At 37.3% G+C, this 12,500-nt stretch overlaps 1 protein-coding gene across 4 annotated transcripts in view; it reads left to right on the top strand.

Annotated features, from left to right (window-relative positions):
* LOC137620754 (uncharacterized) overlaps window positions 1-12,500 on the top strand; it is a 389,997-nt gene that overhangs the window by 87,331 nt on the left and 290,166 nt on the right. For all 4 annotated transcript variants that reach the window (XM_068351149.1, XM_068351147.1, XM_068351145.1 and 1 more), the window contains one exon: window positions 3,302-3,455. In XM_068351149.1, coding sequence (XP_068207250.1) covers window positions 3,302-3,455 — 154 coding nt within the window. The remainder of the gene's footprint in view (window positions 1-3,301; window positions 3,456-12,500) is intronic.

The following is a 12,500-nucleotide window of genomic DNA, read 5'->3' as shown; positions in this document are numbered from 1 at the left end:
ATAGCAGAACGCGCAGGGCACAACCACTTGAAGCCGATGAGAACAGAGGAATGTCCCAAGCCACGCTAATTGAGGGTCCTTCTGAGGTAGAAATGCTGCCTTCTATCGGCGGATATAAAAAAATACATATGGCGCTATGAGTACCATCTACGTGTATGGGTATTGTTTACTTCGGGTGTCGAAAAAAAATTCGGGTGTAGAGTTGAAAAATTGCTTGAATTTTACTTCGGGTGTCTGAAAATTCGGATGTAGATACGTTCGTGTGTAGAGGTTCATCTGTATATATATACAGTGCAAGCTAATATTTTCCTAAATCAGTAAATCTATTTAATGTTACCAGTCCACTGAACTTAACATTACATTTCATACGTAATTATGCATGAACACTGACACTGTGAAACAAAACACATTCATTAGAACTAGACAATATTGTTTTTCACATGATTTAGGAATGCTTATTGCTCTGGCAAACCTGGCAATATAAATCAGTCACGAATAGAAAACAATTTTAATGATTGCTTGATGTTCATATTACCTATAAAATTTCTAAGAATTTAACAGTTTTTAACATTTTCTTTTGCTTCAATAAACACATGCCCTTATTAAAGGAAGGAACATAATAGAAGTATGTGGTAATTGATGCACCAGTCTCTTTGTTTTGTCTATAAATCCTTATTACATGGTTAAATATGTCACTCAAAACAACTCAATTACAAAAAAGTAATCAATACAGTCCACTAATAAAACTCTATACGCCAATAATAGAACTCTGTACTCAACTAATAAAAATCTCTACTGGTCACTTTTGTATTCCTCTCTACATGTGGCAACACCTAGCAGAATTGCTCCATACTGCAATCACATGGCTACTGTACTATTTAAAAGGGAACCTTAAAGATCTATACAATTTGCATCAATATGTTTTCGTTTTTTTTCTTCCTACTGATACAAGCATGTGAAACTTTCTGGTGTGTTCTACCAATAACAAAAGGTCCATAGTCCACCTTCAGCTGAACATTTCCTGCAAAAGAAGACAGAATTAGGATAACAGGCAAATGGGAGGCAAAATTTAATAGAGTAAATTAATAAAAATACATTACTAAACCATGTCAATTAAAGAAGAAGCAGACCAAATGTGTTTTTCAAAAGTAAATTTGCAATTAAGGAACCATTTTCCTTGCCATACTATTACAGTATACTTTTGAGTTTTGTTCGGATTCAACTTTGTGCCCCTGTATTTTGCACCATGCACTAATTTTAGCTAGATCTCTATTAAGGATTCAGCAGCCACAGGCCTACATTTAGGGGATGGAATTGATGCAAAGAGAGTAGCAGTATATGCATATGCAGCATAGTGTGATCTGGATATGCAACAACCTTATTTTCAAGGCCAAACGATATATACTGTGCTGTAAAGATAATGAGCAGAGAGCATTTCCCTGAGGAGCATCAAATGCTATTATTTTTATAGTCTGCGGTGCCTATCAGTGACTATTTGCTATCTATTAATTGATAAGACAACAATGAAGTTGAGAAAAGCCCCACATACTATCATTGCTTAAGTTTGTAAACAAGGTCCTAACGATGAATACAGTCAATGGTAGTGCCTAAGTAAAAGTCAATCATACAAACTTCCTGACTACAATCATAGGATTTCTGTACAACAGTGGAAATTGTAAGCTCATCACATGCACCAAAGCCTTTTAGAAAGCCAAACTGCAAACTAAGAAATCAATGATTACTTTCCGCATACATATTTAGACATTTTTTCAAAAGGCTTTCAAAATGTTTAGATAATACTGAGTTATGAAAATTTGGAGATAATCAGCAGGGGTATGGCTACCACAAACACAGTTATCAAATTGGGTAACATTACCAATTCTCTAATAAGTACCAAAAATAGCTTGCAAAAAAAGACAGACTATTTAGCTACTAATAAATCAGCTGTTGTAAAATAACAAATTAGAAATACTAATGGGGACTGCTTCTCCATAAGCATCATGGACTAGTAAAAAAAGTTTCATTTTCAAAGTACTAGAAAGCTAAACTAGTTAGTTTAGATTCTGGAAAACAGGAATGAGAATTAATACATAATCCAAAGGGTTGGATTACTTTTGGACAGTGTGACAGACCATCTGGTTCAAGCAAAGGAGGGATTGTTAAGACTACACTAAAGAGTGCAGTCTTAAGGGTAGCCCACCATTATATCAGAAAGGGCTTTTGTTTTATAGTCAAATTGCATTCCTATTCAGTGTAAACTTATGCACTCTCTGAGAAAGTGCTTAGCTGATTGTAGTTATTCTAATTCAAATCTGATTGATTAATTTTCCAAAGATGCTAAGTCTCCTATGTCACCAAATTACAATCATCATTGAACCAGAGTTTGCTCTTGATTCAGTATTTTAACACACAAGGAGGAGTACGCCTGTCAATTATATTTACCAGATTATTGTTTCAGAAAAAAGAAGTCTCAACTCCTTAATGCAATCGTGACCAATTCAAAAGCCAAAGATCACTCAAGATGCTATTCCAATCTGCCTGATATTTTATACATATCTTTTAAGTGTGACACATCAGGGACAGTGTTTTCAGTCTTGATTATTAATGAAACCAAAGCTTGATCATATGTCCCAATTGGAGGAACAACCTTGCTTATTATAACACCAGGGGATCCTGTGTATACCTGGTCAAAGCAATTACCATTCATGTGTGTAACCTCAGTTATGATGTGCTTAGAACCTGATTCATAAGTTAAGTCCAAAGTTCGTAAGTCATAGCAAACAGTAGGAGAAACAGTATTTAACCACTCTTTTTGGTGAGTATTTACATAAGTACAAAAGAAGCCTATCTATCATCTAATTTCTTAGCCATAGTGGTAAGAAGACAATCAAAGATAGAATCATCCAAGTGTGGATTCCGATAGATCAAACACAAATGAAGGTGGTTATGGTTGCTACAAACATGTTCTGCCCTGTAGTGTTTGTGGCTTGGAACCATCCAGAATCATCCAAAGACTTGTTATGCTCATGCCTTGAGGAATTAATGATTGCAGTAATTTTATTCAGAAGAGTGTTTACTTTTTTTTATAGAAAGCTGTGCAGTTTGTGGTTACCAAAATATGTAAAACTAAGTGTTAGTAATCTTATTTTCATTTTTTATTTGATTATTAATATAGGGAGAGCCTAAAGAAAATAGTTACCATAAGGAAATTTAATTTATCTCTAAGAAAACTGTCTACTACTGGTTAATGTTTATATTTAAAGTAATTATGTATTAATACTGTTTAATTCTGTAACTTCAGAGTATTTGGAAGAAATCACCTTACCGGATACGTATGAAGGCCTGGACATCCTTTATGAAAAGAAATGGGGAGAAAATGTTCCAGAAGACCTTAAGGAATCAATTTCAGATATGATAAAATTGCTTGAAAGCAATAGTCAGCTAACTGCAAAAATGTAAGTATTTTTCTGCTGCATTGTAACTATTGTTTGATTTTTATATGGACAGAGTTACCAATTAAATGGTACTCAGTGGAAATGCTGTGGGTTTTAGGGAAAACATTAATTAATTTTACACATATTAAAAAAGTGCATGTCAGTTCAATCATATTTCCTGGAAAAGGTTTCTTAAATTTCAATAAGGGATGCGCAAGTTACATTTTCCAGGAAAGGAATATGGTGAAGGAGTTTATAGCATATATGATCATCTTCCACTTGGGAAGGATTTGGATCTAGAATTGTTGTATGGAAGCCAAACATTCTAGCTGAGACTTAACTATATATGAACAACAGCCAATGCTCTCTCCATTGTATGTAACTATGAAGGTAGTTCAGATATCTTCATGAATTATCTTTGGTTATTATCTGCTGATTCCATTCTAATTTGTGTTAATTTTTACGAAATTTTCTTATCATTTAAGATGCTTTAACCTTGCTGGAATGCATATGCTGGGAAACTACTGGGGGACTATGTAGGTCTGAGCAACCTAAATTCGGTTAGGCCAGATCAATTTTTCCCAAATTTGAAGCTCTTTCTTAACAGTTGTGTACCCTTAGTAAGTTTTATCTATATTTCTGTGTAGCTACAAGGTTTAGGGAAAAGATAGATTTTAGATAAAAGAAGGTATTTTGTTCATAAATGAACTGGCTAACTGGTTAGCTATTGACATTGAAATGGAGACACAATGCTATATTTACATGTTGTTAGAATTTTGGAAACTATTTCCTGAAAGGCACATTTAGGTATTCACTCAGAACTTTGAAGGCATATTGAGGGAATTATAGCAAGGCAATAGATAATGTTACTGAATATTGCAAAATTGAATGACCCTGAAATAAGGTAAATAAATCATAGAAATGCAATTGAAAAAAAATCTTGAACATGAGTAAGTTAATCACATCTCAAATCCTTTCTTTTATTTTTAGAGGTAAGAGTACCCCAGTTTGGGAACCTCTGTGCTAGACTAATTCTACTCTCAATGTCATTTTATGTCATGGATTATTTGTTATACTAGCTGTTTCTTTATTCCATAGGATTTTTTTTGTATGACTCAAAGGCCATGGGACTTTCAAAACTGAGCCAGCTGTAACCATAGAGTAGTAATTCTCCTGACAGTGAGATGTAACATTTTGGGTTCAGCACTGCTCAGGTGTATAGTTGTTTTATTTTGTTATGAATGTTCTTTGTTTTAGTCACCATTTATGGAAAAGTAATATATGTTTTTATCTCTCTGGAATAAATGTTGGTAGCGCTATCTTTAATACTATACCTTCATGTCAAGAGTCCATAGTCAGCAGGTTAATGTTTTTAAAGTTTCTTAGCAACTTATAAACTTATATGGTGCATTGAAAGTCTCATATCTCCAATGATATAAGGAAATATTTTCAAGTTATGTATTTCATGTTGATGTACCATATATTGTAAACCTTCTTTGTGATAAAAAAATCTCATTAATACTAGGCCATGGTCAAAATAAACGGATTTTGAAGCAAAGCGAAAAATCTATTTTTGGGTGAAATGGCCATGTCTTCCTGATGGAAGCTTCCTATTGGCAGCTTTCTAAGGGATATTTGGCTACAGTGATACTCCCAGAGAATTGACCATAGGTCTCCAGAATTCTAACTCCTGGCGCGAGTATCCTTAAAATTTTTCTTAAGGATATCGCATAATATCAGGGGACGTATTTCTTGATACAACACGTGGCAATCTTCACCACGAATAGAGTTTTCGCTCTGAGGGGGAAGAGTGGCGAAATTGAAGGGGAGCCGTTATCAAGGTTACCCAGTGGATCCCCTTCCCGTACTAATACTGGATCCAATATGGCTACCCATTCCTTGTAGCAATTAAGCATGGTGCTACAGATAGAGTAGTTTTGGGTGGGGATTGTTATATAATCCTTTTCTTAGAAAAGGAGGGTGGGTCAATCAGGACGACATGGCCATCTCACCCAAAAATAGATTTTTCGCTTTGCTTCAAAATCAGTTTTTTGGGCTCAAGCCATGTCGTCCTGATGGAAATTTACCAGAGAATTACTTGAAAGCACTGTATCTGTGGGTTTGTATAAGTGCCTCAACCTTGGGTCAGCTTCTATATGGTTATCAAGACCACAGAAATATATGACGATACCGTTATACATCAAAACCACTAAGCATGGAACAATGTTAGGGCTTCCTGTCCCCTGCAGGGAAATGTCGTCCTCGACAGTAGAAGCAACAAGGTTTGTATCAATATAGGAACAAATGTAAATATCATTTAGTTATTTTGTTCATATATATAAGTACTATCAAACATAAACTTTACTTAGGAAAATAAGTAAAAAACTCCAGATGATTTTATTTAACTACCTTTGGGGCGAATAAGACGCAAATACACATTTGACATTTATTGAATAGACAACATAAATGCAACAATGGTGTATTAAAAATTAGCAATAGAATTATACCTCCAACATATAAAAGATACATATATTTTTTACCTGTAAGGGAAGAAAAGTCGTTAGCCACTCAAAATCAGTTGAAAAAATTAAGATAATTCCACTGTAAATGTTGGATAATTATCAACACTGTATAAAAGTGTACGCATTGCACTGATGTCATTGGTATAATTTTCCACCCAAAAAAGAACAGTCCTAGTGTCATCAGGGTAACACTTAATAAAAAGGGTATTGCACCCAAACTGACAGTCCCAAACAGTTCACTGTTCATCGCAGCACTAGACGACAGGTTTCACAACACTACCTGCCGCCACCACAAAATGTTTAAACGCGTGCACTTGCTTCGCATAATGTTTATAGAAGACTCTGGAGGATTTCCAACCAGTGTATGAGCGGAGTCGCTCAAAGTCCATATACAGGAAAAATTTCAGTGAGGAAGCAATCTCTCTTGGATCATGACCTACAGGTGTACTATCAGGATCCGCTCTGCGAATGAAGTAGGTGAGCTTCGCCCTCAGTTGTTTCAGGGATAAGTTTGATCCTGAGGTTTTGCCTTTGAAGAGCTGTCCTCCCCTGAAGTCTGAAGTTCTTCGAAGATAGATCTTTAGACACTCTACTGGACATAGAGAGACATCTTCCTTCAGAGGGCAGATTCTCCAGGGACCCAACCTTTTGGTGGGCAGCTCGTTTTTGGCGAGAAAAGTAGGATCAGGAAAGAGATTCAGCTCTCCCACTTCTGTGAACTGAATATGGTCCTTGTCTCTTGATAGGGCTACTATTTCACTAACGCTAGCCCGTGAGGATATAGCGAACAGGAATATCACTTTTTGTGTTAGATCCTTTAGAGAGCAACCTTCATTGTTCAAGGTTGAAGCATAGTGTAAGACTTTGTCCAGAGACCATGCAATGGGCTTTGGAGGGGCTGCTGGTTTAAGTCTAGCGCAATCTTGTTGAAGATTTCGTTAGCCAGGTCCACCTGGAAGACGTATAGAAGAGGTCTAGTCAAAGCTGACTTACACGTAGTTATCGTGGTGGCAGCCAAGCCTAGTTCGTGAAGGTGGATGAAGAAGGACAGGCAAAAGTCTATTGAGATTTCTTTTGGCTCTTTTGCTTTAACAAAAGCAACCCACTTCTTCCAAGACGATTCGTATTGTCTTCTGGAATCTTTGACTTGTATTCTCTAGGAAGTCTATACTGCCTTTCGAGATCCCAAACTTTTTCTTGACTGCTAAGGTGAGAAAATCATGAGATGAAGGTTTTGGGTTCTCTGTGATGAAGCGAAGACAGTCGACTTCTGATCCAATTGGGATAGAGCTGGGTTCGGTAGAGGGACCAGCCTCAGCTTCAGTTCCATCACCAGAGGCAACCAATTTCTTTTGGGCCACTTGGGGGCCACTAGTGCTGCAGTTCCCTTGAAGGATCTCAGCTTGTTGAGGACCTTCAGCAGGAGATTCATTGGAGGGAACAGGTTGATCCAGATCCATCTGTTCCAATCGAGGGACATGGTGTCCGTCGCCTCTGCCAGAGGGTCCTCGTATGGGGCTACGTATCGAGGTAGTTTCTTCTTGTTGCTCGTTACGAAGAGGTCGCTCTGCAGTTCTGGGACTTTTTCCAAGATGAAGGAGAATGAGTCTGCATCTAGGGACCATTCTGACTCTATCGGCTATAGCCTGGATAGATCGTCCGCCGTCACATTACGGAACCCTTGTAGGTGAACTGCCCATAAGTGCCATCTCTTCTTTTTCGCTAAACGAAAGATGGCTAACATCACATGGTTGATGTGGGGCGATCTCGAGCCTTGTCGGTTCAGACATCTCACTATCACTTCGCTGTCCAAGACCAGCCTGATGTGGGCTGATCTGTGAGGGGATAGTTTCTTCAGCGTCAAGAGGACTGCCTTGGCCTCCAGAATATTGATGTGAAAATTCTTGAACAGGGATGACCAGGTCTCTTGGGCTTTCCTTTGATGGGAGTGACTTCCCCATCCTTCCGTCGAGGCATCCATGTGGATGGTCACCGATGGGGGAGGTGGTTGTAAGGGAACGGTCCTCGTTAGGCTCTTGACCTTCGACCACGGCTTGAGAAGTAATCATAGTAAGGTCAGTACCGGTCTCTGTAGATCTCTTCGAGCTTTTGATGCGTATCATCTCCAGACTCCTGACGCATCTTTCAGCTGTGCTCTGAGCACTGGGTCTGTTACTGCTGCAAACTGGAGAGAGCCCAGTACTCTTTTCTGTTGGTGTCTTGTTATCCTGTCGGATTTCAGTAATCTCTTGACAGAACCCGCGATCTCTCTCCTCTTCTTTGGTGGAATGGGGAGGCGGTGTGACTTCAAGTTCCAATGGATTCCCAGCCATTGAAACTCCTGAGCTGGAGAGAGGCGAGACTTCTTGAAGCTGATCTTGAATCCTAGATCTTGGATGCTTGCAGACAAGCAGTCTTGGATGCTGCCCACACCAGCCAGTCGTCCAGGTACGCTGCTACCTGAACGCCTTCTAGGCGTAGTTGTTGTACGACTGCGTCTGCAAGTTTTGTGAAGATCCTTGGGGCTATGTTTAGTCCGAAGGGCATGGCTCTGAAGACATACTTTGTCTTCTGTAATTTGAATCCTAGGTAGGAGGAGAGGCGGCGGCTGACTGGAAGTGCCAGTAAGCGTCTGCTAGGTTTATTGAGACTGTGTACGCCCCTTTCGGTAACAGGGTCGTGATGTGTTGAAGGGTTGACATCCTGAACTTGTTGTTCTCGATGAATTTGTTGAGTGGCGACAAGTCTAGAATGACTCTGAGTTTGTCTGTATGTATGTATATATATATATATATATATATATATATATATATATATATATGTATGTATGTATGTATGTATATATATATATATATATATATATATATATATATATATATATATATATATATATATATATACACACACCGTCGTTCCATTAGTTCATTATGCATGTTGCATAAGATTTTTCATAACTCTGACCATCCTTTACATTCAGATCTCCCTGGACAATTCTATCCTGTTCGTAATACTAGGCAGGCAGTTAATTCTAATAGCCAGGCCTTCTCCATCACGAGGCTCAATACTACGCAGTACTCTAGAAGTTTTATTCCAGCTGTTACCAAGTTGTGGAATGATCTTCCTAATCGGGTGGTTGAATCAGTAGAACTTCAAAAGTTCAAAGTTGGAGCAAATGCTTTTTTGTTGACCAGGCAGACATGAGTCTTTTTATAGTTTATTTATGACATATTTGTTTTTGATGTTGTTAATAGTTTATATATAACACGTCTGTTTTGACGTTGTTACTTATTTTGAATGATTTATTGTTAATTTGTTCTCTTCATTTATTTATTTCCTTATTTCCTTTCCTCACTGGGCTATTTTTCCCTATTGGAGCCCCTGGGCTTATAGCATCTTGCTTTTCCAACTAGGGTTGTAGCTTGGATAGTAATAATAATAATGATAATATATATATATATATATATATATATATATATATATATATATATATATATATATATATACATATATGTATGTATGCATGTATGCATGTATACATATATATATATATATATATATATATATATATATATATATATATATATATATATATATATATATATATATATATATATATATATATTTACACATTATATATATATATATATATATATATATATTATTATTATTATTATTATTATTATTATTATTACTATCCAAGCTACAATCCTAGTTGGAAAAGCAAGATGCTATAAGCCCAGGGGCTCCAACAGGGAAAAATAGCCCAGTGAGGAAAAGAAATAAGGAAATAAATAAATGAAGAGAACAAATTAACAATAAATCATTCAAAATAAGTAACAACGTCAAAACAGACGTGTCATATATAAACTATTAATAACATCAAAAACAAATAAGTCATAAATAAACTATAAAAAGACTCATGTCCGCCTGGTCAACAAGAAAGCATTTGCTCCAACTTTTAACTTTTGAAGTTCTACTGATTCAACCACCCGATTAGGAAGATCATTCCACAACTTGGTAACAGCTGGAATAAAACTTCTAGAGTACTGCGTAGTATTGAGCCTCGTTATGGAGAAGGCCCGGCTATTAGAATTAACTGCCTGCCTAGTATTACGAACAGGATAGAATTGTCCCGGGAGATCTGAATGAAAAGGATGGTCAGAGTTATGAAAAATCTTATGCAACATGCATAATGAACTAATTGAACGACGGTGCCAGAGATTAATATCTAGATCAGGAATAAAAAATTTAATATACCGTAAGTTTATGTCCAACAAACTAAGATGAGAATCAGCAGCTGAAGACCAGACAGGAGAACAATACTCAAAACAAGGTAGAATGAAAGAATTAAAACACTTCATCAGAATAGATTGATCTCCGAAAATCTTGAAAGACTTTCTCAATAAGCCTATTTTTTGTGCAATTGAAGAAGACACAGACCTTATGTGTTTCTCAAAAGTAAATTTACTGTCGAGAATCACACCTAAAATTTTGAAAGAGTCATACATATTTAAAGAAACATTATCAATACTGAGATCCGGATGTTGAGGAGCCACCGTCCTTGACCTACTTACAATCATACTTTGAGTTTTGTTAGGATTCAACTTCATACCCCATAATTTGCACCATGCACTAATTCTAGCTAAATCTCTATTAAGGGATTCACCAACCCTAGATCTACATTCAGGGGATGGAATTGATGCAAAGAGAGTAGCATCATCTGCATATGCAACAAGCTTGTTTTCTAGGCCAAACCACATGTCATGTGTATATAGTATGAAAAGTAATGGGCCAAGAACACTACCCTGTGGAACACTGGATATCACATTCCTATAATCTCTATGGTGCCCATCAACAACAACTCTTTGAGATCTATTACTTAAAAAATCAATAATAATGCTAAGAAACGACCCACCCACTCCCAACTGTTTCAGTTTGAAAACAAGGGCCTCATGATTAACACGGTCAAAGGCAGCACTAAAATCAAGGCCAATCATACGAACTTCCCGACCATAATCAAGGGATTTCTGTACAGCATTGGAGATTGTAAGAAGGGCATCACATGCTCCACGGCCTTTACGAAAACCAAATTGCAAACTAGGGAGTAGATGATTACCTTCAGCAAACCTATTAAGACGTTTTGCCAGAAGACGTTCAAAAACTTTAGATAATATGGGAGTTATGGAAATTGGGCGGTAATCAGTGGGACTTGCGCTACCACAAACACATTTACATAGAGGAGTAACATTACCAATTCTCCAACTAGTGCTAAAAGCTCCTCTTCTTGCTAACTTGCGCAAAATAACAGATAACTTTGGAGCTAAGAAATCTGCTGTCTTTATAAAAAACAAAGGAAAAATACCTCTACACCTCCATAAGCATCAAGGTCCACCAACAGAGCTTTAATCTCACGAGATCGAAAAGCTAAACTAGTTAGTTTAGCCTCAGGAAAACAGGAATGAGGAAGTTCAAGTTTTTCATTACTCTGTTTACTGTCAAAAACATCAGCCAAAAGGGTTGCCTTTTCCTTTGGACAGTGAGTGACTGAGCCATCTGGTTTAAGTAAAGGAGGAACTGTTGCATCTACACCAAAGAGTGCAGATTTAAGGGTAGACCACCATTTATGTTCCTGAGTTGTACCAGAAAGTGTTTCTTTTATGGTTAAAGTGTACTCCTTTTCAGTTGAGGCATAAACTCTCTGAGCAAAAGCTCGAAGCTGAGTATAGTTGTTCCAGGTCAAATCTGATCTGTTACCCTTCCAAAGATGATAGGCCTCCTGTTTCTCCAAATAAGCACGTCTACAATCATCATTGAACCACGGTTTGTCCTTCACTCGGTAACTTAGCACACGAGAAGGGATACGCCTATCAATTATGTTGACTAGATTCTCATTCAAAGGGACAACAGGATCTACACTATTATATAATTGTGACCAATTCAAGCACAAAAGATCATGTAAAATCCCATTCCAGTCTGCTTGGGATTTCATATAAATTTTAGAAGAATATGATATATCAGGGACAGGCTGCTCAGTCTTCACTAATAATGAAATCAAGGCATGATCAGATGTCCCGACTGGAGAACCAACCTTACTAGTTATAACGCCAGGGGAGTCAGTGTATACGAGGTCCAAGCAATTACCAGACCTGTGAGTAGCTTCATTTATAATTTGCTCACAGCCTGATTCAGAGGCAAAGTCTAAAGCTCTTAAGCCATGGCTATCGGTAGGAGAGATAGAACTTAACCACTCCCTAAGGTGAGCATTAAAATCACCAACAAAGACAAAAGAAGCCTTTCTATCATCTTCTTGTATCTTAGCCATAATGGTAAGAAGACAATCGAAGATAGAATCATCTATGTCTGGATTCCGGTAGATCGAACACAAATAAAAGTTGTTATGCCTGCCACAAACTTTTATTACCGGAATCTCATGACATCCACATTGATAGCAGGACTTATGAGAAGCAGGGTACTCGGTCCTACCATACACCGCCATTCCCCTGGCCCTAGGGATGGCATCACGTTTCAACATTATTGGCTTCTT

The sequence above is a fragment of the Palaemon carinicauda genome, chromosome 27 (assembly GCF_036898095.1).
Source record: "Palaemon carinicauda isolate YSFRI2023 chromosome 27, ASM3689809v2, whole genome shotgun sequence".
Lineage (NCBI taxonomy): Eukaryota > Metazoa > Arthropoda > Malacostraca > Decapoda > Palaemonidae > Palaemon > Palaemon carinicauda.
Note: the sequence above shows the minus strand (reverse complement) of the source record. Positions and strands in the feature narration are given on the sequence as shown.